Source organism: Mustelus asterias, chromosome 3 (assembly GCF_964213995.1).
Source record: "Mustelus asterias chromosome 3, sMusAst1.hap1.1, whole genome shotgun sequence".
Taxonomy (NCBI): domain Eukaryota; kingdom Metazoa; phylum Chordata; class Chondrichthyes; order Carcharhiniformes; family Triakidae; genus Mustelus; species Mustelus asterias.
In genome coordinates this window covers 23,070,091-23,097,037 of record NC_135803.1, presented here as the reverse complement: position 1 = coordinate 23,097,037, position 26,947 = coordinate 23,070,091, and the positions used below count along the sequence as shown (strand labels likewise).

At 46.4% G+C, this 26,947-nt stretch overlaps 1 protein-coding gene across 3 annotated transcripts in view; it reads left to right on the top strand.

Moving 5' to 3' along the window:
* Positions 1-26,947, top strand: part of LOC144488060 (uncharacterized) — a 105,322-nt gene that overhangs the window by 70,125 nt on the left and 8,250 nt on the right. For all 3 annotated transcript variants that reach the window (XM_078206080.1, XM_078206089.1, XM_078206097.1), the window contains exons 2-4: positions 18,486-18,542; positions 21,097-21,186; positions 22,190-22,234. In XM_078206080.1, the coding sequence (XP_078062206.1) occupies positions 18,486-18,542; positions 21,097-21,186; positions 22,190-22,234 (192 nt within the window). The remainder of the gene's footprint in view (positions 1-18,485; positions 18,543-21,096; positions 21,187-22,189; positions 22,235-26,947) is intronic.

Here is a 26,947-nt window from a genome sequence, read left to right as displayed (position 1 = left end):
AGATAATTGGCCTCGGATCAACTAGTGAGACACCCTGCAGCATGGTATTTGATTTTTCAGACAGATCTCTCTTGCAGCACCTTGGACTGTGGAGGCCGCTGGGAGCATTGCTGAATTGCTCCAGCTGCTTTTTTGGAAGGGTCCCAAAGTTAAATGATTTTTGAGGCCTTACTGTACCTTAAGCACTCTTGTCCTGTAAACTCCTGGTGTGTTCAGTGCTGCCTACCCATATTGGGATGCATTGAGTCTATCAAGTAAGGAATAAACATGAGACCTCCTTGCCTGAAAACACAGGGCCCTGCAACCCAACTCATTTGAGTCAAACAATTAAACTGAATTAAATAAGTTTAAAAAGTTTATTTATCAGTATCACAAATAGGTTTACATTAACACTGCAATAAAGCTACTGTGAAATCCCCTGGTCGCCACACTCTGCTGCCTGTTCGGGTACACTGAGGGAGAATTTATCAAAGCCAATGCACCTAACCGGCACGTCTTTCTGAGTGTGAGAGGAAAACAGAGCACCCAGAAGAAACCCATGCAGACACAGGGAGTATGTGCAAACTTCCCACAGACAGTGACCCAAGCTGGAATCGAACCCGGGTCCCTGGCACTGTGAGGCAGCAATGCTAACCACTGTGCCACCGGGACAAAGTAAAAGGGACAGCTCTTGAAAGGGGAAGGCCCGAGAACCCGTGCTATGGAATTTGATTGGCAATCTGTCACTATAATTGACTTTTTATTGGTCCATCACAGTCACCAGAACAGACAAATTGATTGCTCTCTCCTGATTTCAAGAAGAAATTAGATATAGTTCTAGAGGCTAAAGGGATCAAGGGATATGGAGGGAAGGGAGGATCAGGCTATTGAATTTGGTGATTAACCATGATCAAAATTAATGGTGGAACAGGCTCGAAGGGCCAAATGGCCTCCTCCTGTTCTAGTTTCCATGTTTCTATGCTGCACTGTTGCAGAAAGCAATCATTTGTAGAAATGTTTAGGGAGTGGCTATTATAACTGACATGGGTATTGCAATATTAATGGCTTATTACAGATGCAGGCTCCTAATCAGCTCAAGATAACATTGTCCAGGGTGGTACCTGAGCTGCCTCGATACTGCCGTCTGCTATAAAAGCTCTTCCTACATCCCAATCCCTCTGGGATTGCCTTTTCCTCCACCTAAATCAATAGTGGAGCATCATGAGGGGAAAGGACTTCCACCTCGGTCTCTCAATCAGCCATCTTAACATTGGCAGAAACAATGCATAAAACCTCAGAAAAATCCTTTGTGATGCCTTCCCAGGGTTTCCACAGCTGTTTCATCAAAATTATCAACTGGGTCTAGCTGGGAGGGCACTATGGTCAGCATGGACCGGTTGGGCCGAAGGGCCTGCTTCAGTGTTATATTACTCTATGACTCTATGGGCAGGATTTTCCGGCAGCGCTCACCCCAAAACGGAATCCCAAAGGTCAACGGACCTTTACATGGTCCGCCCCCCACCCGCTATGATTCCCATGGCCGGCAGGACGCGAAAATTCCCCCCATGACTCTACTATGGCAGATGAACAGGAAAACTTGCTCGTGAAGATTCATCAACTGGTTGCCAAAGCTCCACCACATAGAGGAACTCTGTGGGTTCAAACTGCAGTCACCATACCCACGATGAAATAAAGGTGGAATTAAACAAAGAATGGGAATTAAAAGCCTGAGAATTTTAGCAGAAACAGCTAACAGGTCTGACACTGAGCTGTTAACTTGTTTTTCATTTTTATCCTGTGCTGTGTGATTCTGCGAGAGATTCCTTTGATTGACCTAGATTTTTATTATTCATTTGTGGGGATGTTGGCATCACTGACAAGGCCAACATTTGTTGCCCATCACTAATTGCCCTTGAGAAGGTAATGGTGAGCCGCCTTCTTGGACTGCTGCAGTCCGTGTGGTGTAGGTACACTCACCGTGCTGTTAGCAAGGGACTTCCAGAATTTTGACCAGAGCGAAGCAATGGCGATAAGGTTCCAAGTTAGAATGGTGTATGGCTTGGAGGGGAATCTGCAGGTGTCTGTGATGTTCTCATTTATTGAATCCCTTACAGTCAGATGATGGAGGAGGAGGCCAGAAGTCAATCTTTACTCAGTTTTAGATTTATTCACAAAGATAAATGCTACGAACATACAGCTCCAAACTCTACAACCCACCACCAATGTCAATAAGTGTCTCTTAGAGCCTGATTTTACCATTTTGAGTCTAAGTGCCGAATCCGGGCATCAAATAGATCCGAGCCTGGAATCCTCTTTCCAGCGCGCCCATACGCGTTTTGCCGGCTCCGGTCCGATTTGCGATGTGGGCGGGGCTTAGCGCTGGCGGACCGATCGGAGCTCTGAACTGCGCATGCGCAGTTTGAAAATAATCTGACAGTGCGCCCGGGCGCGAAAGAAAAAAAAAGCAGAAAGCGGAGAGAGCGGCTCTCTGACGGTCATCCTCTGGTGGGGGTTGGGGGTGGGGTGGGGGAGGGGGCGGGGGTGGGTGGGAGGGGGGTGGGTGGGACGCAGATCATCCTCTTGTCGGGGTGGTTCCGCTGCCAGTCTGCGGCCGATCGGTGGGGAGGGAGGGGGGCAGGGGGTTCCGCCGCCACTCTGCGGGCGATCCCTCCTCCCCACCGGAGGAACGAATCCCTCCTGCCGGAGTGGACGTGCGGCCATGCCATCCTACAAAACCTTCACGATGAAGCGATTCCTCGCTAAGAAGATGAAGCAGAACCGGCCGATTCCACAGTGAATCCACATGAAAACCGGCTACAAGATCAGTACAAGTCCAAGAGGAGACACTGGAGAAGGACCAAGCTGGGCCTGTAAAGGGATACACCATCACTGGTACACTACCAGCCACAGATTACTCTTCCCTGCAGGGGCAAGAGAGCGGGAGAGATGGCTGTGGCTGGTAGTGTACCAGTGATGGTGTATCCCTTTACAGGCCCAGCTTGGTCCTTCTCCAGTGTCTCCTCTTGGACTTGTACTGATCTTGTAGCCGGTTTTCATGCGGATCCACTGTGGAATCAGCCAGTTCTGCTTCAACTTCTTAGCGAGGAATCGCTTCATCCTGAAGGTTTTGTGGGATGGCATGGCCGCACGTCCACTCCAGCAGGAGGGATTCGTTCCTCCAGTGGGGAGGAGGGATCGCCTGCAGAGTGGCGGCGGAACCCCCTGCCCTCCCTCCCCTCCGATCGGCCGCAGACTGGCAGCGAAACCCCCCCCCCCGACCAGAGGATGACCTGGGTCAGAGAGCCATTGGAGGCTCTGACCCCGCTCTTCGGAAGCTGCAGCGATGACTTCAGACTTTTATTTTGCAGGTCGATTAGAGCGCGGATCCGCATCGGACCAGAAGACGGTAAAGTGGGATTTGGCGGTAGGGTTGGGCGCGCAGATGCATTTAAATCGTCGGGCCGCCCAATTCGGGCGCGGGCCGGACCTGCGCCCGAATCGGGTGTCGGTAAAGCCGCGATCTGCTCGAAATCGGGTGCAGATCGCGGTATAGGCCCAACGCTCAACTTTACCGCCCGTTTTCCGGCGTGACGTTTTGGTAAAATCGGGCCCATTATATGTGCACAAGTAGCTATCCAATAAGGACACTCTGGGGGTGATCTTACCGGCTTGTTCCACCAATCAATCGGCAGGGCAACCCAGTAAAATCAGATGAAAGGCGCAAAACTGGGTTTGTACTCGGTTTTTCGCCCTCGCGATGTTACCCGCATTTATTTGCCGACATGAAGGACGTAAAGCTGATTTCAATATTCATTAGTTAATTTAAATATAATTAGTACGGGCTCACTTGCCTTTACCTGCTCACCAGCCAAGGCCCTCACCAGTGAGGATCACATATGGTCCCCATCAGCTGGGACCAGATGTGATAGCCTCGCCGGTGGAACCGGAGGCCATTGAAGGTGGTGGGAGGCAGGGCTGGGCAAGTGCCCCTTAGGCAGTGTCAGCCTGGCATTTCTGATGGTCTGTCCTATATGGTCTGTCCTGAGTCTATATGGATAGAACTGAGAAATAAGAAGGGGGAAATCACTTTGATAGGGTTGTACTATAGGCCCCCAAATAGTCAGGAGGAAATTGAGGAGCAAATATGTAAGGACATGACAGATAGCTCCAAGAAAAATAGGGTGGTAATAGTCGGAGATTTTAATTTTCCCAACATTGACTGGGACAGCCATATCGAGGGTTGGATGGAGAGAAATTTGTTGAGTGTGTTCAGGAGGAATTTCTCATTCAGTATGTGGATGGCCCGACTAGAGAGGGGGTAAAACTTGACCTCCTCTTGGGAAATAAGGAAGGGCAAGTGACAGAGGTGTTAGTGAGGGATCACTTTGGGACCAGTGACCATCATTCTATTAGTTTTAAGATAGCTATGGAGAATGATAGGTCTGTTCCAAAAGTTAATATTCTAAATTGGGGCAAGGCCAATTTTGATGGTATCAGGCAGGAACTTTCAAAAGTTAATTGGGGGAGTCTGTGGGAAGGCAAAGGGACATCTGGTAAGTGGCATGCTTTCAAAAGTGTGTTAACCAGGGTTCAGGGTAAACACATTCCTCTTAGAGTGAAGGGCAAGGCCGGCAGAAGTCGGGAACCCTGGATGACTCGGGATATTGAGGCCCTGGTCAAGAAGAAGAAAGAGGCACATGACATGCATAGGCAGCTGGGATCAAGTGAATCTCTTGAAGAGTATAGGGGGTGTCGGAGTAGAGTTAAGAGAGAAATCAGGAGGGCAAAAAGGGGACACAAAATTGTTTTGGCAGATAAGGCAAAGGAGAATCCAAACAGCTTCTACAAATACATAAAAGGCAAAAGAGTAACAAGGGAGAGAATAGGGCCTCTTAAGGATCAACAAGGTCATCTATGTGTGGATCCACAAGAGATGGGTGAGATTCTAAATGAATATTTCTCATCAGTATTTATTGTTGAGAAAAGCATGGATGTTAGGAAACTTGGGGAATTAAATATTGATGTCTTGAGGAGTGTACATATTACAGAGAAGGAGGTGCTGGAAGTCTTAAAGAGCATCAAGATAGATAAATCTGCAGGACCTGATGAGGTATATCCCAGGACGTTGTGGGAGGCTAGGGAGGAAAATGCGGGTCCCCTCGCCGAGATATTTGAATCATGGATAGTCACGGGTGAGGTGCCTGAAGATTGGAGAGTGGCAAATGTTGTGCCTTTGTTTAAAAAGGGCTGCAGGGAAAAGCCTGGGAACTACAGGCCTGTTAGCTTCACACCTGTGGTGGGTAAATTGTTGGAAGGTACTTTGAGAGACAGGATCTACAGGCATTTAGAGATGCAAGGACTGATTAGGGACAGTCAGCATGACTTTGTGAGTGGAAAATCATGTCTCACAAATTTGATTGAGTTTTTTGAAGGGGTAACCAAGAAGGTAGATGAGGGCAGTGCAGTTGATGTTGTCCACGTGGACTTTAGCAAGCCTTTGACAAGGTACCGCATGGTAGGTTGTTGCATAAAGTTAAATCTCACGGGATCCAGGGTGAGGTATCTAAATGGATACAAAATTGGCTTCTTGACAGGAGCCAGAGGGTGGTTGTAGAGAGTTGTTTTTCAAACTGGAGGCCTATGACCAGCGGTGTGCCTCAAGGATCAGTGCTGAGCCCACTGTTATTTGTCATTTATATTAATGATTTGGATGAGAATATAGGGGGCATTGTTAGTAAGTTTGCAGATGACACCAAGATTGGTGGCATGGTGGACAGTGAGGAAGGTTATCTCCAATTGCAGCGGGATCTTGATCAATTGGGCCAGTGGGCTGGCGAATTGCAGATGGAGTTTAATTTAGACAAATGCGAGGTGGTGCATTTTGGTCAATTGAACCCCGTCAGGACTTACTCAGTTAATGGTAGGGCGTTGGGGAGAGTTACAGAACAAAGAGATCTAGGGGTACATGTTCATAACTCCTTGAAAGTGGAGTCACAGGTGGACGGAGTGGTGAAGAAGGCATTCGGCATGCTTGGTTTCATCGGTCAGAACATTGAATACAGGAGTTGGGACGTCTTGTTGAAGTTGTACAAGACACTGGTAAGGCCACACTTGGAATACTGTGTGCAATTCTGGTCACCCTGTTATAGAAAGGATATTATTAAACTAGAAAGAGTGCAGAAAAGATTTACTAGGATGCTACCGGGACTTGATGGTTTGAGTTGTAAGGAGAGGCTGAATAGACTGGGACTCCCAGGTCGGTGGTGACGTTCACGAGGGGTCATAGGTTCAAGGTGAGGTGGGGGAGGTTTAACACGGATATCAGAAGGACGTATTTTACACAGAGGGTGGTGGGGGCCTGGAATGCGCTGCCGGGCAAGGTGGTGGAGGCGGACACACTCGGAACGTTTAAGACTTATCTAGATAGCCACATGAACAGAGTGGGAATGGAGGGATACAAAAGAATGGTCTAGTTTGGACCAGGGAGCGGCGCGGGCTTGGAGGGTCAAAGGGCCTGTTCCTGTGCTGAATTGTTCTTTGTTCTTTTTCTCTGGAGTGTAGAAGGCTGAGGGGTGACCTTATAGAGGCCTATAAAGTGATGAGAGGCATAGACAAGGTAGATAGTCAATATCTTTTCCCAAAGGTAGGGGAGTCTAAAACTAGAGGGCATAGGTTTAAGGTGGGAGGGGAGAGATACAAAAGTGTCCAGAGGGGCAATTTTTTCACACAGAGGGTGGTGAGTGTCTGGAACAAGTTGTCAGAGGTAGTAGTAGAGGCGGGTACAATTTTATCTTTTAAAAAGCATTTAGATAGTTGCATGGGTATAGGGGGATATGGGCCAAATGCGAGCAATTGGGATTAGTTTAGGGGTTTTTAAAAAAGGGCAGCACGGACAAGTTGGGCCGAAGGGCCTGTTTCCATGCTCTCTATGACTCCTGCCAGACCTGACCTTGGTCGTTGGTAAAATTTTAGAGTCCATTATTAAGGATGAGGTTTTAGAATAGTTGGAAGTGCATAGTAAAATATGGTTTTATCAAGGGGAAGTCATGCCCGACAAATCTGTAGAATTCGTTGAGGAAGTAATGAGTAGATTGGACAAAGGAGAGCCAGCGGACATTATCTACTTTAATTTCCAGAAGGCCTTTGACAAGCTGCTGCACAGAAGGCTGCTGAATATGATAAGAGCCCAGGGTGTTAGAGGCAAGGTACTAGCATGGGTAGAAGATTGGCTGAATGGCAGAAGGCAGAGAGTGGGGATAAAGGGGTCCTTTTCAGGATGGCAGCCGGTGACTAGTGGAGTTCCGTAGGGATCAGTTTTGGGACCACAACTTTTCACTTCATACATCAATGATCTTTATGAATGAACTGAAGGCATTGTGGCTAGTTTTGCAGATGATACAAAGATAAGCGGAGGGACAGGGAGTATTGAGGAGGCGGGGAGGCTGCAGAAGGACTTGGACAAGTTAGGAGTGTGGACAAAGAAGTGGCACATGGAATGCTATGTGGGAAAGTGTGAGGTTATGCACTTTGGTAAGAAGAATAGAACATAGAACATAGAACATTACAGCACAGTACAGGCCCTTCGGCCCTCGATGTTGTGCCGACCAGTGGTACCAATCTAAAGCCCCTCTAATCTACACTATTCCAATATCATCCATATGTTTATCCAATAACCACTTGAACGCTCTCAACGTTGACGAGTCCACCACTGCTGCAGGCAGGGCATTCCACGCCCTTACTACTCTCTGAGTAAAGAACCTACCTCTAACATCTGTCCTATATCTCTCACCCCTCAATTTAAAGCTATGTCCCCTCGTGCTAGCCAACACCATCCGAGGAAAAAGGCTCTCACTATCCACCCTATCTAATCCTCTGATCATCTTGTATGCCTCTATTAAGTCACCTCTTAACCTTCTTCTCTCTAACGAAAACAACCTCAAGCCCCTCAGCCTTTCCTCATACGATTTTCCCACCATACCAGGCAACATCCTGGTAAATCTCCTCTGCACCCTTTCCAACACTTCCACATCTTTCCTATAATACGGCGACCAGAACTGTACGCAATACTCCAAATGCGGCCGCACCAGAGTTTTGTACAGTTGCAGCATGACCTCCTGGCTCCGAAACTCAATCCCTCTACCAATAAAAGCTAACACACCGTACGCCTTCTTAACAACCCTATAAACCTGGGTGCCAACTTTCAGGGATCTATGCACATGGACACCCAGATCCCTCTGTTCATCCACACTACCAAGTATCTTACCATTAGCCCAGTACTCTGTATTCCTGTTACTCCTTCCAAAGTGAATCACCTCACACTTTTCCGCATTGAACTCCATTTGCCACCTCTCAGCCCAGCTCTGCAGCTTATCTATGTCCCTCTGTAACCTTGATGTGGAGATGCCGGCGTTGGACTGGGGTAAACACAGTAAGAAGTTTAACAACACCAGGTTAAAGTCCAACAGGTTTATTTGGTAGCAAAAGCCACACAAGCTTTCGAGGCTCTGAGCCCCTTCTTCAGGTGAGTGGGAATTCTGTTCACAAACAGAACTTATAAGACACAGACTCAATTTACATGAATAATGGTTGGAATGCGAATACTTACAACTAATCCAGTCTTTAAGAAACAAAACAATGGGAGTGGAGAGAGCATCAAGACAGGCTAAAAAGATGTGTATTGTCTCCAGACAAGACAGCCAGTGAAACTCTGCAGGTCCACGCAACTGTGGGAGTTACAAATAGTGTGACATAAATTCTGATTCTAGGATCGCATGATAAAGACTCAGGAGGAAAAAAGCAGAAATATTTATGTGAAATAGTGTGACATAAACCCAATATCCCGGTTGAGGCCGTCCTTGTGTGTGCGACACAGATGCCATCATCTCACGTGAGAACACCATCCACCAGGTACACGGTACATACTCTTGCAACTCGGCCAACGTTGTCTACCTGATACGCTGCAAGAAAGGATGTCCCGAGGCATGGTACATTGGGGAAACTATGCAGACGCTGCGACAACGGATGAATGAACACCGCTCGACAATCACCAGGCAAGACTGTTCTCTTCCTGTTGGGGAGCACTTCAGCGGTCACGGGCATTCGGCCTCTGATATTCGGGTAAGCGTTCTCCAAGGCGGCCTTCGCGACACACGACAGCGCAGAGTCGCTGAGCAGAAACTGATAGCCAGGTTCCGCACACACAAGGACGGCCTCAACCGGGATATTGGGTTTATGTCACACTATTTCACATAAATATTTCTGCTTTTTTCCTCCTGAGTCTTTATCATGCGATCCTAGAATCAGAATTTATGTCACACTATTTGTAACTCCCACAGTTGCGTGGACCTGCAGAGTTTCACTGGCTGTCTTGTCTGGAGACAATACACATCTTTTTAGCCTGTCTTGATGCTCTCTCCACTCCCATTGTTTTGTTTCTTAAAGACTGGATTAGTTGTAAGTATTCGCATTCCAACCATTATTCATGTAAATTGAGTCTGTGTCTTATAAGTTCTGTTTGTGAACAGAATTCCCACTCACCTGAAGAAGGGGCTCAGAGCCTCGAAAGCTTGTGTGGCTTTTGCTACCAAATAAACCTGTTGGACTTTAACCTGGTGTTGTTAAACTTCTTCCTCTGTAACCTGCCACTTCCCTCCGCACTGTCTACAACTCCACCGACTTTAGTGTCATCCGCAAATTTACTAATCCATCCTTCCACACCCTCATCCAAGTCATTAATAAAAATGACAAACAGCAGTGGCCCCAAAACAGATCCTTGCGGTACACCACTAGTAACTGAACTCCAGGATGAATATTTCCCATCAACCACCACCCTTTGTTTTCTTACAGCTAGCCAATTCCTGATCCAAACCACTAAATCACCCTCAATCCCATGTGTCCGTATTTTCTGTAAAAGCTTACCATGGGGAACCTTATCAAACGCTTATCAAACGAATAGAGGCTAAGAATATTTTCTAAATGAGGAGAGAATTCAGAATTTAGAAGTGCAAAGTGATTAGGGAGTCCTAGTTCAGGATTCGCATAAGGTTAACTTGCAGGTTGAGTTGGTAGTTAGGAAGGCAAATGGAATGTTATCATTCATTTTGAGAGGACTAGAATGCAAAAGCAGGGATGTACTGCTGAGGCTTTCTAGGGCTCTGGTTAGACCACATTTGGAATATTGTGAGCAATTTTGGGCCCCGTATCTAAGGAAGGATGTGCTGGCCTTGGAGAGGGTCCAGTGGATGTTCACGAGAATGATCCCAGGAATAAAAGCTTGACGTATGAGGAGTGTTTGAGGACTCTGGGTCTGTACTTAATGGAGTTTAGAAGGATGAAATTTACAGAATACTGAAAGGCCTGGATAGAGTGGACGTGGAGAAGATGTTTCCATTAGTAGGCGAGACTAGGATTTGAGGGCACAGCCTCAGAGCAAAGGCACTCTAAACCAAGATGAGGAGGAATTTCTTCAGCCAGAGGGTAGTGAATCTGTGGAATTCATTGCCACATAAGGCTGTGGAGGCCAAGTCATTGAGTATATTTAAGACAGAGTAGATAGGTTCTTGATAGGTAAGGGGATCAAGGGTTACGGGGAGAAGGCAGGAGAATGGGGTTGAGAAACATATCAGCCATGATTGAATGGCAGAGCAGACATGATGGGTCAAATGGCCTAAGTATGCTTTTATGTCTTATGGTCTATGGGACAGGCATGTCAGAGGTAGTAACAAAGTAATCTGGGATTTTGGCTGATTCTGTGTATATAAATTTATCAGGCTGTTTGTGAGCGGCATGGTAGCACAGTGGTTAGCACTGCTGCCTCACAGCGCCAGGCACCTTGGTTCAATTCCAGCCTTGGGTAACTGTCTGTGTGGAGTTTGCGCGTTCCCCCCATGTCTGCATGGGTTTCCTCCGGGTGCTCCGGTTTTCTCCCACAGTCCAAAGATGTGTGGATTAGGTTGATTGGCCATGCTCAGTTGCCCCTATTGTCAGGGAGATTAGCAGGGTAAATATGTGGATTACAGGGTTGAGGCCTGGGTAGGGTTGTTCTACGATTCTATTCACTAATCTGTGGGACCGCTCTCCCAAATTTAGCACAACGATGTTTGTGAGGATTATTGTTCTTCCCAGTGTCCAGATCAGCGGGTGGTCCATTGGTTTTACTCTTCCTTTTTAGTAGAAGTTTGGGTCAACTGAATAGCTTGATTGGCTATTTCAGAGGACAAGTAAGAATCAACTATCCAGCCACATACAGAAGAGAATGGGTTAATATGGCAGATTTCCTCCTCGACAGCAGAATCCAGTTTGCTGAATTAACACCACTGTGATTGCCTCTGACAATTATACCATTGCAAAATAGCCCTGATGGGCTCACTCTGGTGCAATCACAGGAATCACATTTTACTGTTTAAATTAACAAATAATTGTTACTTTTGTGACTAAAATCTTGATGTGAATTGCAGATTGGGGTGCACTGTGGTGTGACCTAAGTTTTGCGATGATAATGACGGCAAACTGTCAGCGTTTACTGTCATTGCTTCACTGAAATGGAGAGCAACCTCTGGAGCGGGATTTTCCGGCTGCACCCGCCCCAAAACCGGAAAATCCCGCCCGAGGTCAGCAGACCTTTGCATGGTCCACCCCATGCCCGCTACAATTCCTGCGGTGGGTGGGACAGGAAAATTTCCCCCCCGAGAGTCAGCCCACAAGACCACAAGATGGAGGAGCAGACGTAGGCCATTCAGCCCATCGATTCTGCTCCACCATTCAATGAGATGACTGTGATATGATAATCCTCAACTCCACCTTCCTGCCTTATCCCCATAACCCTTGATTCCTTAACTGATTAAAAATCTGTCTGTCTGTCTCAGCCTTGACATGAATTTGCTGTTAGTGAGTCTGCACTCCTCGAGAGGGGGTGCTGCTGACTCCAATCAATGAAGAATCAGTTGAACCAACAAGAACTTCCACTCTTACACTGTAAAAACCCTTGAAAAAAGTTACACCTTGTTAAATGATGCATAATTACGTTTCTTAAAGTCAAACTAACTTCATAACTACTCTGAAACACTGGAATTGAAAAGCTAATTTTATATTTGTGGAATGACAAATTTCTCCACTATGATGAAGACTTTCACATATTTTTGACATTTTTAATTTTTAGATTTTAGGGGTAATAGTTTGAGGTTAAGGACACAGGTGAGGAGAAACCTCTTAATCCAGGGAGTGGTGAATCTGGGGAATTCACTACCGCAGAAAGTAGTTGAGGCCAAAACGTTGTCTGATTTCAAGAAGGAATTGGATATAGCTCTTGGGGCTAAAGGGATCAAGGGATATGGGAGAGGGAAAGTGGAATCAGAATAATGAATTTGATGATCAGCCATGATCAAAATGTATCTGGAACTCGTTGCCGGGGGAGGTAGTGGAAGCGGATACGGTAGTAACTTTTAAGGGGCGTCTTGACAAATACATGAATAGAATGGGACTAGAGGAATATGGTCCCCGGAAGGGTAGGGGGTTTTAGTTCAGTCAGGCAGCATGGTCGGTGCAGGCTTGGAGGGCCTTTTCCTGTGCTGTAATTTTCTTTGTTCTTTGAATAGTGGAGGAGGCTCGAAGGGTCTAATGGCCTACTCCTGCTTCTCGTTTCTATGTTTCTATTTCTTTCTTTACTTTAAACTTCTTTCTTAATCCAGTCATAATCATGTATTTCAATATCTTACAAATTAAATTGAAAGGGGATGATATTAACTCTATTTTTAACTTCCTGATGTGCTGTGTAAGCAATTGCGAGCTGACATCATCACCACTCTAACACACCAAGACAGCCCATTGACTTGGCACCAGATGTAAACTGCTGTCAGAAAGGATGGCAAACCGTAAAGAGATCACCAAATCTTTGTGGGCAGCTTTCTTCATGGTCAGCCACGAGTACTCTTGCTGCAGTGATGACCCCAAAATCCAGGACAGCGAATTGTGACTATTGATTCTCCGATTATTGCCTTGGCGCATTTACAATCAGGACTTGCACCAGAAATGAGGGGATTGATATTCCAAAACATTCATACCTTCTGACTTACGAGGTTGTCATACATCTGCCTGAGGCAAAGGACGAATGATTTCATGATTCAAGTAATTTGATACAAAGCTGGTGATAATGGAGGGCTGAGGGCTCAGGTGTGGCTGGCATCTGACGTTATACAAAACCAATTAATAAAATCGACATGCTCCTGCCCATTAGATTACACCGCTGTGAGCTACTTGACCGCAAGCGATCACTATGCCTTCCTCTTTGTCAGGCCTGCTCAGCAAGTTCATTTATTTTAAAGTTGACTGAAGGAACAATACCGAGGGGAGGTTAGTGGAGCCCTTGAGAGGAGGCGGTGCAGTGGGCGAGCTGGGAGGTTACACGGGAAGACACGCATCAGACACCCGGCTGCAGGAAAGCTGTTTCCCATTTAGTGAGCCGTGGAAATGGGCCAATGCGGGACACCCACCTGCTAGCAGCGAGAAGACATTTAGGCTTGTTAATGGACCGTTTAAAGCCAATTATCCCTGGGCCCATAGGGATTTAATGGTGGCTCAGGGATTAACACTTGGAAGGGTCTCCTGTCCGTCCAGAAAGCTGCTCACTAATCTGTGGGAGCTTGTTCACAAGCTGTGCCCAATTGAGGGATTTGGTGTTGGGACAAGGGAGAAACTGGCTGAGAACCAGCCCAGGCTCTTGCATCTACTGCCCGCCCCTCCCCCCCAGCCCCCATACCTCTTGCCCACAAGACAGTCTCCCCATGGACCCCTCCTGCTCCTCTTTCAGGAGATCCAGCAATGATCCCCGGTGAAAGTCCCAGTTTGCTACAGGCATCGGTCACTGCTCCTGGTGGTATTGCTGAGAATGAAGAGATACCCCCCCCAGTCTTTGGCTGGCAGCTCTCAGGGGCAGGATTTAGATGCTGCTGGAGGTTTTAACCTGACAGGGAGCCTTAAGCTGCCCAGGTAAATGCCTGCTTACCAAGTAATTGCATTGAGCTTCCCAGAGAAAAGCAACGTGGGGTTCCCATTCGTTCTCCAACTGGTGGGTGAGACTCCTGTCTCCCCAATGCTAAATTTCGTCCAGTGGAGTTTTAAGCGGGTAATATAATGTTGCAGCGAGTCTCTCTCTCCGATTGGTATAATTTGCATCATTCACAGCAGCATTCCAGAATTGGGCCAGCTAACAATCTGTCTCTTCATTTAAAGGGGAATCTGCTGGTTGTGTTTTCTGATTGACTGAGTCACAGAGTTAAATATTCCCACCAACCTTGTGACTCATCACGAAGGAAAGGTCAAAACACCCTGATGAACTTTATACTGTATCAACTGCGAATGGGATTTTGAAAGAGACAACTAGTCAGACATGACTACGAACATACATAGGAAATAGGAGCAGCAGTGAGCTATTTGGCCTCTCAAGCCATTCAATAAGATCAAGGCTGCGGAGTGGTAATGTCACTGTACTAGTAATACAGACATTCAGGCCACAACTCCTGGGGACATGGATTCAAATCCCACCACAGCAGCCGGTAGAATTTAAGAGTTTAAGTTTAAAATACTAGTCTTAGACCCACTCTTCTCCCTTTCAAACTGGATGTAAAAATTAATCATATTGTGGTCGCTGTTACCTTTACTCTTGAGGTCATTAATTAATCCTGTCACATTACACAATACCAAGTCTAATATAACTAGCTTTCTGGTTCATTCCAGAACATGCCGCTCTAAGAAACTGTCTCGAAAGCATTCTATGAACTCCTCATTCAGGTTACTATTGCCAATCTGATTTTTCTAGTTTATTCACGGTCAGCCGTGATTATTGCCGTCCCTTTATCACACACATCGCCAGGGTCACTCAGCTCCTGACCTCATTACAGCCTTGGTTCAAACATGGACTAAAGAGCAGAACTCCAGAGGTGACATGAAAGTGGCTGCGCTTGACATCAAAGCAGCATTTGACCAAGTGTGGCATCAAGGAGCCCTGGCAAAACTGGAGTCAATGGGAATCGGGGGAAAACTTCCATTGGTTGGAGTCATACCTGGCACAAAGGAAGATGATTGGGTGGTTGGAGGTCAATCATAACAGCTCCAGGACATCACAGCAGGAGGTCCTCAGGGTGGTGTTCTAGGCCCAACCATCTTCAGCTGCTTCATTAATGACCTTCCTTCCATCATAAGGTCAGAAGTGGGGATGTTCGTACAGCACCAGTCACGGCTCCTTGGATACTGAAACAGTTAATCTAACTATTTAAGACCTGGACCAATTCCAGGTTTGGGCCGACAAGTGGCAAGTAGCATTTGTGCCGCACAAGTGCCAGGCAATGGCCATCTCCAAAAGAGAGGATCTAACCATCACCCCTTGACATTCAATGGCGTTACGAACACTGAATTCCCCACAATCAACATCCTGGGGGTTACTATTGAGCAGAAACTGAACTGGACCAACCAGATAAATACTGTGGCTACCAGAGTAGGCCAAAGGTTAGGAATCCTGTGGTGAGTAACTCACTTCCTGACCTTTCAAAGCCAGTCCAACATTTACAAGGGAGAAGCAGGAGTGTGTTGGAATACTCTCCGCTTGCCTGGGTGAGCGCAACTCCAACAACACTCAAGAAACTCGACAGCATCCAGAACAAAGAAATCTACTTGATTACTATCTCTTCCACAAACATTCAATCCCTCCACCACTGACTAACAGTGGCAGCTGTGTGTACCATCTACAACCTGCACTGCAGGAACTCACCAAGGTTCCTCAGGCAGCACCTTCCAAACCCATGACCACAACCATCTAGAAAGACAAGAGTAGCAGATACCTGGGAACACCATCACTTGGAGGTTCCCTTCCAAGTCACTCACCATCCTGGCTTCGAAATATATCACTAATCCTTCATGCTTACTGGGTCAAAATCCTGGAATTCCCTCCCTAACAGCACTATGTGTGTATCTACACTTCAGGGACTGCAGCAATTCAAGAAGGCAGCTCACCACCACCTTCTGAAGGGCAATTAGGGGTGGGCAATAAATTCTGGCCTGGTCAGCAACACCCACATCCTGTAAATGAACAAAAAATACCACCCAATATCTTTTCTTGTATACTGTGCACTATATTTTGGTTACTGTTCAGGGGTCTGTAGACCATTCCCACTACTGACATCTATCCCCTACTATTCCTCATCCCCACCCGAACCCATTCTACATCCTGATCTCCTGAGCCAAGGTCATCTCCCACTATTGCACAAATGCCATCCTTGATTAACTGTGCTACCCCTCCACCTTTACCTAGCTTCCAATTCTTCTTGAATATCATATACCCCTCACTATTCAGGACCCAATCCTTGTCATCCTGCAGCCACATCCCCGTAATTCAGTGACAAAAGTGGATGGAGTTAATAACAACACTAAGTTGCGTTTATACAGCATCTTTAAAACAATGAGAAAAGGCCAGTGACAAAGAGTGAAAGGAAACACTCATATGACACTGTTGGGCATATCAAAGCTTCCTTTGAGCTAACTTCCCATCAAAACAAAGAAAAATATCAACATTTATTTGACAAGGTAGATGATCGTACTGAATACCAGCGGGGAGGAAAGGGGACAGTTTTTACCACAGTATAATTGGAGTGAAAAAGTGATGCCTCAGTGAAAAAACGGAAAATCTTTGGCTTCTACCCAAAATAGGCATGAAGTCGGCAGAGTGACCATGACGCCCGCCCAAAGCCAGCGTGGAGAGAACAGAGCCGTCTTTGAGTTTAGGCTTAACTTAAATGTCGTGGGAGATACAAAAATCAGTCAGCTTACACAAAGAAAATTACAGCACAGGAACAAGCCCTTCAGCCCTCCAAGCCTGCACCGACCATGCTGCCCGACTGAACTAAAAACCCCTACCCTTCCGGGGACCATATCCCTCCATTCCCATCCTATTCATGTATTTTTCAAGACGCCCCTTAAAAGTCACTATCATATCTGCTTCCACTACCTCCCCCGGCAGCGAGTTCCAGGCACCCACCATCTGTGTAAAAACCTTGCCTCGTTCACCTCCTTTAAACATTTCCCCTCGCACCTTAAACCTAAGACCCCTAGTAATTGACTCTTCTACCCTGGGAAAAAGCTTCTGACTATCCACTCTGTCCATGCCCCTCATAATCTTGTAGACTTCTATCAGGTCGCCCCTCAACCTCCATCGTTCCAGTGAGAACAAACCAAGTTTCTCCAACCTCTCCTCATAGCTAATGCCCTCCATACCAGGCAACATCCTGATAAACCTTTTCTGTACCTGTTCCAAAGCCTCCACATCCTTCTGATAGTGTGGCGACCAGAATTGAACATTATATTCCAAGTGCGGCCTAACTAAAGTTCTATAAATCTGCAACATGACTTGCCAATTTTTTAACTCAGTGCCCCGCTGATGAAGGCAAGCATGCCGTATGCCTTCTAGACTACCTTCTCCATATGCGTTGCCACTTTCAGTGACCTGTGTATCTGTGCACCCAGGTCGCTCTGTCTATCAATACTCTTAAAGGTTCTGCCATTTACTGTATATTTCCTACCTGTATTAGACCTTCCAAAATGCATTACCTCACATTTGTCCGGATTAAACTCCATCTGCCATTTCTCCACCCAAGTCTCCAACCGATCTATATCCTGCTGTATCCTCTGATGGTCCTCATCGCTCTCTGCAAATCCTCCAACCTTTGTGTCATCTGCAAACTTACTAATCAAATCAGTTACATTTTCCTCCAAATCATTTATATATATATTACGAACAGCAAAGGTCCCAGCACTGATCGGTGAGGAATGCCACTTGTCACAGCCCTCCATTCAGAAACACGGGAGAATTTTCCTGTCCCACCCACCACAGGAATCATAGCGGATGGACCATGCAAAGGTCTGTTGACCTCGGGCGGGATTTTCCGGTTTTGGGGCAAGCATGGCCGGAGATTCCCACCCTTCTCTATTTTGGAAGGTGGCAATAACCTGGCCTATTTCACCATGTTGAGGGCTGGTACTTATCTAACACCTTCAGCCAGGATTTTTCTGCAATGTTTCTCAGTGTCCAGTGCTTGGAGAGTGTTACTGGGTATTTATACTGAATATTTTGCAATGGTAGTTCCGGCCAGATGTCAACATTTTCCCAGACAACTCAAAGAGGCAGTTAAGAGAATTTTATTTGACAGCTTGATGCAGCACTGATGATCTGCCATTAGAAGCTACTGGTATATTTATTAAATGCTGTATCATCAAAGATTTAAAATGCACTCATTTTCCACTTTGACACGGTCAAGTTGACATTGGACTCCTGAAAAATGTGCAGTAAAGCCACAAAGAACTTCTCATTTCATTCTTGTTTGACCTTCATACTTAGTTCCAAATGACTTGTTTCCAGTGATCCTTGTGTTTAATCCCACATGACTAGGTTACACAGTACAGTAAAGTTTAATCACTTCTGAACTGTTCCCTTTTCTTATGCTTCTCATGTCTGTTTCTTTCAGGCTTGTACATGTAGCGGTAAATCGCAATGTCACTGTGATGGAGTGAAAGGTGATAAGGTAAGACTGTCAGTGCTTCCTACAAACCAGTGCATAGTCTGCACTTTAAAGATTAGAAGTGAAAGAATTGCCAGCTGTGATGTAAGTTAAATATATTAATTTAGTAATATTCCAAATTATTGCACCTTTTACGTAGACCATTTACTAGGTAAATGAAAATGCTGCATGATTCAGCTATATCTCAATGCCAGCTCCTGTGAGGACACAGTGTGAACTTCATACCCAATACTGCAAAGTGAGAATGAGGTAAACTGAGGGTTTATTTTATTGCTCTCCTTTCTCCCTCTGCCCTGCAGGTTACTCACTGATACTTGGACCAGTTTGTCACTTGTTGCTGTCATCTCTTAGACATGGAGGGATAAAGTTGCCATGGTAGTTCCCCATAGGGTGGCCAACTGCCCTGTATTTTCAAGGATCATCCCTTATTTTAACCGTTTGTCCCATGTCCCTTGAGGGACACCTTTTCTCTTGTAAATCTAGGACAGCCTGTAGGATGAGTTTACCAGGATTGTAAGCCAATGAGTCAGCTAGCAGAGAGGTGATAACGTTGTGATGCAACAAAATAACTATAATGGTCTGATCACCCCCCTCCTCATCCCTCTTTATGTTGAAACGTCCCCCACTCTGATATTTACCAACTCCTCTCTGCTCTCACAGATCCTGCTCCTATGGTCACCAGCCAACTCTGCATGCCCAGCCCTGCCCCAGGCCCATTGTCGAAGTGTCCCTTATTTTATTTCACAGGTTCTCCAACCTCCTTTGCGATAAACCTCAGAGAAGCATTATTATGAATTAAATAGTAATCATTTTCTGGGTGTAGAGGGAGCCCGTACTGGCTACATACTGATGCATTAATGCTTCAACGGTGATCTTATTTGTTCAAGTCACATCTGGTCCACAGGAAACCCCAACAGCAACAAACACAGTACAATGGGAAGATACATGTAACTGGACAGTGAAATATGGGCAAGTACTATTGACTGAATGAGAAATCACTTGGGATGAAACAGCCAGGAGCAGTGTTGTTGGAAAACTGAAAATGGTATCATTAAGAGAGCAATCTCTCAGGAAGACTTCAGGAAAGATGTAATTTGATGGTGGGATCGTGTAATAGATGGCAGAAATGTCTGAATATGATGAGTAACTGGAGGTTAATGAGATGGATGGTGAGGTCATTATTGTGAAATAAAAGGAAAGGAGTGAGAGCAAAGATATGAATTGAATGTGATTGGATCATTATTGACCAGAAATCAGGGTAAATGAGAGAGAATGGAATTCCGGAAACTTTGGAGGAAGCAGTGTCCAAGTGAGTTAAAAGTAACTGAATCCTCAACAAGGTGCAGGTAGCTTAGGCATACAAAAGAGATGAGAGTTTGTATCAGAGCTCAGATCGTGAACTGTGCATTGTTGGTTGGACGGTTGAAAAGGAACTCAGGAAAGTGACACCACCAGGATTGATGTGACCCGGGTAAGAGAGAGTTTGTAGACATTTGCCTTGTTGGTGTTATTCGTATCCAAGAACCTCAAATGGAACACGGCTGCTGGTGACCGAGTGCTGAGCCAGTTCAGTGGGAAAGTGAGAAATCCTACATACCATAGGCCAAGTTAGAACTATAGAATCCCTACAGTGCAGAAGGGGGCATTCTTACCCAGGCCTACTACCCCACTCCCCCATAATCTCACGCATTTACCATGGCCAATCCACCTAACCTGTACATCTTTGGACTGTGGGAGGAAACTGGAGCACCCAGAGGAAACTCACGCAGATGTGGGGAGAACTTGCAAACTCCACACAGACAACCATCCAAAGCCAGAATTGAACCCGGGTCTGTGGCGCTGTGAGGCAGCGGTGCTAACCACTGTGCCACCATGCCACCACCACTGTTAAAGGAAAATTTTATGCAGCTGAATAATCTGATCAGGTGAGAATGTTAAGAGTGTTATTTTTGTGTCATGCCTCAGACATACTGATCAGGTAATTTGCAGAAAACTACTCATGGCTTTGATATTATACTGCCCTGTGTGAATGGGAGCGTGAGCTTGTGCATCAACAGTATATGTACACTGATGTGAATTGGTATCAATTGCTGCTGTAAATACATAAATCCCAATCACTGCCCTCCCCTCCATTGATCACTGTCCTCTTCCCTCTCAATGCTATCCTTGAGGCCTGAGGCGAAATGCCAGTCTGGCTCAGTTCATGCTGCAGGTCACTTCCAGGTCATTGTATTGGGTTTGCCCAGAGTGGCATGCTTGCTGGGAAAGTTTTGAGTGAAATTGAGATCATATTTGGTGCATAAACGATCTTAATATTATGCTAAAGGATGTGTCGTTGACTCTCTCTTAAATGCAGTTATGTTTACTTGTTTTCAACCGTAGCATCTGACTTCTGTTCAGCAATTTATTAATAAAGACCTCCAGATTTTCCTTTTATCCTCCTCAGCATATTAAGATATACACCATGAGGCGAGAGGAGTTGTTAATCTTAGCTTGATTGAACTTTTCAAGTACTTCTACAAAGCTGACTTCCTAATCTTCCTCCATATCATTGCAGGGTGAAAGAGGATTCCCTGGTTCACAGGGTCCACCTGGAATTTCAGGGTTTCCAGGTACAGAGGGTCCTCGAGGTCCAGAAGGTCCCAAGGTACGTCAGCTCCATAAAGGACTGGAGTTAAAATAAGGAAAGGACTAACCAAGTTTGTTATGATGGAGAATTGTAACGGCAAAGCAACAACAATCACACTGCAGTTATGTCTGCTTTCTCCCAGGTGTAAATTAGCCATCGGAGCTGATTAAATAATCAAATAAAAATGTACATGAAAGTCAGCCAACAGCCGACATACCGGAAAGAAGCCAACCCCACAACCATAACAGTTTTGTGCAAAGACTTCAATGAGGTCCATGAGTTGGGCCTGCTGGAATATGAGCTCCCAAATTGAAGCCTGTTAAGGGAGCTCTACAGAGACATATAGGCCGGAATTTTCCTGTCCCACCCACCACGGGAATCATAGCAGGCGGGACAGGACCATGCGAAGGTCCACTGATCTCAGGCGAGATCTTTTGGTCTTGGGATGACCGCAGCTGGAAAATCCCACCCATAATGTGGAGTGTTTGGGTCGCCCGCACTCGGGGTGAATACTCTATACCTGCCTGAGTATTGCAAACCGTTGTAAATAAATCAGTTTTGGTGAAGAGACACTGGAAGTTATTTCAGTTGGGAGCCGGACAAACTAGCTGAGGGCTGCAGGAGAGCGAGTAGGCTACTCATCCCTCTGGAAGGAAGGCATGCTGGGGCAGGGGTAAACCAGCTGAGAGTGGGGCTTCCACTGGAGGAACCAGATGGGTTTTTACAACAGTCAACAATAGTTTCATAGTTATCATTGGTCACTTAATTCCATATCCTTTATTGAATTCAGATTTCACCATCTGCCATGGTGATATTTGAACCCAGGTCCCCAGATCTTGCCCTAGGCCTCTGGATTACTAATCCAATGACAATATTGCTATGCCACTGCCTCCCCATTATTAATTACAAAGTGAAGTTTGTCTCGAACACTTAGCTTAATGACGATTGTAATAGTTGACATTTTCATAGCTAAATTTGAACACAATACAACTTTTTTTCTTTTTCTTTTTGATGTTAACAGGGAAACCTTGGATTTCCTGGACCACCAGGAATGAAAGGTTTGATGGTAAGTGTTTCCATACTTAGCAGACAGGACAGTAAACTTAGAAGTAACATCTGCTTCCAAACTGGTCTTGCAATGATTCCGTCATGGTTTTACCTGGATGTTTCCCTCAATGTCATCAGTCTTTCCCACCCTACAACCTAGATTTCACCTTTATTTGCCCATTATCTATATAAATATTCCATGTTCATTGGTTGAATAGAGCACCCTTTTCATTATATTTTAGTTGCTGGGTGAACTATGTGATTCTCTGTGAAAGTGAAGAGTAAGCACTATTTCGGATCATGCCTTGGAATTAAACTATGAGACAGTAATTTAAGAGGTAGAGAGATAAACAAATAGAAGGAAAAGCAAATGAAAGATTAAGAATAATTGTGCATTTAACTATGCCAGAATATACAAAATGGCAGTCATTTTCCCTGCACTAACATCCAGTAAATTCTGAACCTTCAATCATACTCCCTTGCACATGGCCAATCACATGGTGTCTGCCCAATGCCTATGTGATGACTTTAAAACAGCTGGAGATATACTAGTAAGAGTCTTTTGAAGTTGTAAAGAGGTTTTGCAATTTATCCGTCGAACTCAATCAGAGCCACCAGTCAAACATTTACCTTAAAGGATGGTTGTTCAAAATTATGAGAGCTGTGGACAGGACAGATAAAGAAGAGCTTTGCTCATTGACAGAACGGTCGAGAACTAGAGGGCACTGATTAACAAAAGGATCAAACTGAGGGAAAACGTTTTTACGCATTAAGTGGTTAGTATCTGGAATGCAGTGCCTGAGAGTGTGGAGAAGGCAGGTACAATCTGGTTTTCAAAAGGGAATTGGATAAGAACATGAAACCAGAAGTATTCACAGGGCTACCAGGAAGAGCAGGGGAATGAGACTAGCTGAGTTCCCATTACAGAGAATCTGTAATGACACAATGGGCTGAATAACCTCCTTCTGTGTTGTAACCATTGTATAATTATATGATTCTATGGCCAGAATTCTCCGACCATGCCTGCGGCTGGGATTCTCCTGGGATCCTGCTGAATGCCAAATTCCCCATTCTCGCTGGCAGCAGTAGAGGGGCGTGCAAGACCGGAGAATTCCGATCTATGTATTTGAATTGAATGGCTTGATTCCCTCCCTGTTGACAAATCATCCCACCCTGCCTAAATGTTACAGTGAGAATACAGTCAATATCTATTAATAATCTGCTTTTTGAACACCATGGATCATTAAGTAAGTACAGAATTTCAATATGCATGTTCACTTGCCATCTAAATCACTCAGTTGTGGGATTCTGAAAAATATATAAATGTCCACTTTCCTATTGGAAAGCTAGAAAGCAAATCAGCTGTCCATTACAGAAACTAGTCAATTTGCGTTAAATAAAAATGGAGCGATTTCTATAACAGGCGGTTTGGTCCAAAATACTTCTTTTAGGCCCAAGTGGCAGGTTGAAAATCCAGCCTCAGGCACTTCTGGAATTTCTCTGTGAGTGAGTCTGAATTTTAACCTTGCATGGGCCAGGACCCAAAAAACAGGAACAAAATCTACATCATCAACAAAAAGATTTCATTTTGACAGTTTTGCATGTTTCAGCTAAAAGATTATATGAAATTGATGATTACATAGGGGCGGGCACGGTGGTTAGTACTGCTGCCTCACAGCGCCAGGGACCCAGGTTTAATTCCAGCCTCGGGTCACTGTCTATGTGGAGTTGCACGTTCTCCCCGTGTCTGCGTAGGTTTCCTCTGGGTGCTCCAAAGATGTGCGGGTTAGATTGATTGGCCATGCTAAATTGCTCCTTAGTGTCAGGGGGATATGTAGGGAGTGGGTGATGCACCTCAATGAGCACCCGGAAACAAGGCTTTAGAACTGAAGGCTTTAATACATTAACAATGAAACTACTAACACAAATTCACCCGTTCAGACTGAAGGGGTCCTGCCGGAGCAGGGGGTCTTATACCCTGCCACCGGAGGCGGGACCCCACTGGAGTGTGCCATGATAACACTTAGGACAGGTAAACACCCTATCCCAACAACATAGTACAACCCCCATAACAACAACACCCTAGCCCAACAGTAATACAATAACAACCCCAGTGGTGAACCAACGATGGTTCACCACATTCACCCCTCCTTTAGGAACCAAAGGTGGCGGGGTGGATGAAAACAGACAATGACAAAAAAAATAACAGGATTCACAAGTCCAGACGGTCTGGAGGACCACACCGACGCTGCGATCTTCTCAACACCGGTTGCGAAACCGGAGCAGGTGCTTGCGGTGGCTCTCTCAAAACAACATCTGGCTGTCCCCTCAAAGACTCCCGGGCCGGCCGGCCCTGATGAGGCGATGGTGTAGGGGATCCTGGAACGTTTGGTGGTGGTGGTGGTGGTGATGATGGTGGCGCCGATCTCCGAGTCTCAGGCAAGCTGTACATGGGAGTAAAAGTGTTATGCACTGGTCCCGGTGCTGACCGCGCCACGTCTGGGGAAGTAATGAGGAGTAGTGGATCTGTGACTGGGGGAATAGGAGCGACAGGAGTTGCTACGTCCCCTGCGGGCGCCAGGTCTCTAATGGAGACAGTGTCCTCTCGCCCGTCAGGATATGCCACATAGGCATACTGAGGGTTGGCGTGGAGGAGTTGGACCGGTTCGACCAAGGGGTCGGACTTGCGAGCCCTCACATGGCGCCGCAGAAGGACGGGTCCTGGGTACGTCAACCAGGCTGGCAATGAGGTCCCCGAGGACGACTTCCGAGGGAATGAGAACATCCTCTCGTGGGGAGTAGCATTGGTTGCCGTACACAGGAGGGAGCGGATAGAATGGAGCGCAGTTGGAAGGACCTCCTGCCACCGGGAGACTGGAAGGCCCTTGGATTTCAGTGCCAGTAGGACAGCCTTCCAGACTGTAGCATTCTCCCTTTCCACCTGTCCGTTACCCCTAGGGTTGTAGCTCGTGGTTCTACTAGAGGCAATCCCGAATGAGAGCAGGAATTGCCTCAAGTCGTTGCTCATGAACGACGAGCCCCTGTCGCTATGAATATAGCAGGGGTACCCGAACAGGGTAAAAAGCTCACTGAATGCCTTGATGACGGTGGCAGTCGACGTGTCCGCACAGGGGAAAACAAACGGAAACCGGGAAAATTCGTCTATTATGTTAAGAAAATAGACATTCCGATCCGTTGAGGGAAGGGGGCCCTTAAAATCTACACTCAGCCTCTCAAAAGGGCGAGTGGCCTTGACCAAATGTGCCCGGTCTGGTCGATAAAAGTGTGGTTTGCATTCTGCGCAAATCCGACAACTTCTAGTAACTGACCTGACCTCCTCCACCGAGTAGGGTAGGTTGCGGGCTTTTATGAAGTGGTAGAGTCTGGTGACTCCAGGATGACACAGATCATTGTGGAGAGCCTTCAAGCGGTCCTCCTGCATGATGGCGCATGTTCCGCGCGAGAGGGCATCCGAGGGCTCATTGAGCTTCCCTGGACGATACATAATATCGTAATTATAGGTGGAGAGCTCAATTCTCCACCGCAAGATCTTATCGTTCTTGATCTTGCCCCTCTGCGTGTTACTGAACATAAACGCCACGGATCGTTGATCCGTGATCAGGGTGAACCGCTTACCTGCCAGGTAATGGCGCCAGTGTCTGACTGCCTCCACAATGGCCTGAGCCTCCTTTTCCACCGCTGAGTGCCGAATCTCTGGGCCTTGAAGGGTGCGGGAAAAAAACGCGACGGGCCTGCCTGCCTGGTTTAGTGTGGCGGCTAGGGCGAAGTCCGATGCATCACTCTCCACCTGGAAAGGGATGGATTCATCCACCGCGTGCATCGTGGCTTTCGAGATGTCGCTTTTCAAAACCTTGAAGGCCAATTGGGCCTCCGGCGTAAGTGGGAAGGTCGTGGACTTAATGAGCGGACGAGCTTTGTCCGCGTAGTTGGGGACCCACTGTGCATAATACGAAAAGAACCCGAGGCATCTCCTCAGTGCTTTCGTGCTAGCGGGCAAGGGAAGTTCAGTGAGTGGGCGCATACGGTCTGGATCAGGGCCAATGACCCCGTTTTCCACCACGTATCCGAGGATGGCTAACCTATGCGTACGGAATACGCACTTCTCCCTGTTATAGGTCAGATTCAGGCGAGATGCAGTGCGTAGAAAGTGTTGGAGATTCGTGTCGTGGTCCTGCTGGTCATGGCCGCAGATGGTGACGTTATCCAGGTACGGGAAGGTAGCCCACAACCCGTTCTGGTCCACCATTCGGTCCATAGCACGCTGGAAGACCGAGACCCCATTGGTGACACCAAATGGAACCCTGAGGAATTGGTATAGACGACCATCCGCCTCAAAAGCCGTATATTGTCGGTCCTCTGGGCGGATGGGGAGTTGATGGTAGGCGGACTTAAGGTCTATGGTAGAAAACACTCGGTACTGCGCAATCTGATTGACCATATCAGAAATGCGCGGGAGAGGATACGCATCCAGCTGCGTGTATCTATTAATGGTCTGACTATAGTCGATGACCATCCGAGGTTTGTTCCCGCTTTTGACTACCACGACCTGCGCTCTCCACGGACTAGCACTGGCCTGTATGATCCCTTCCTTGAGGAGCCGCTGAACCTCAGATCTAATAAAGATCCGGTCCTCAGCGCTGTAACGCCTACTTTTAGTAGCGATGGGCTTGCAGCCAGGTACCAGATTTTTAAAAAGGGATGGTGTCGTGAT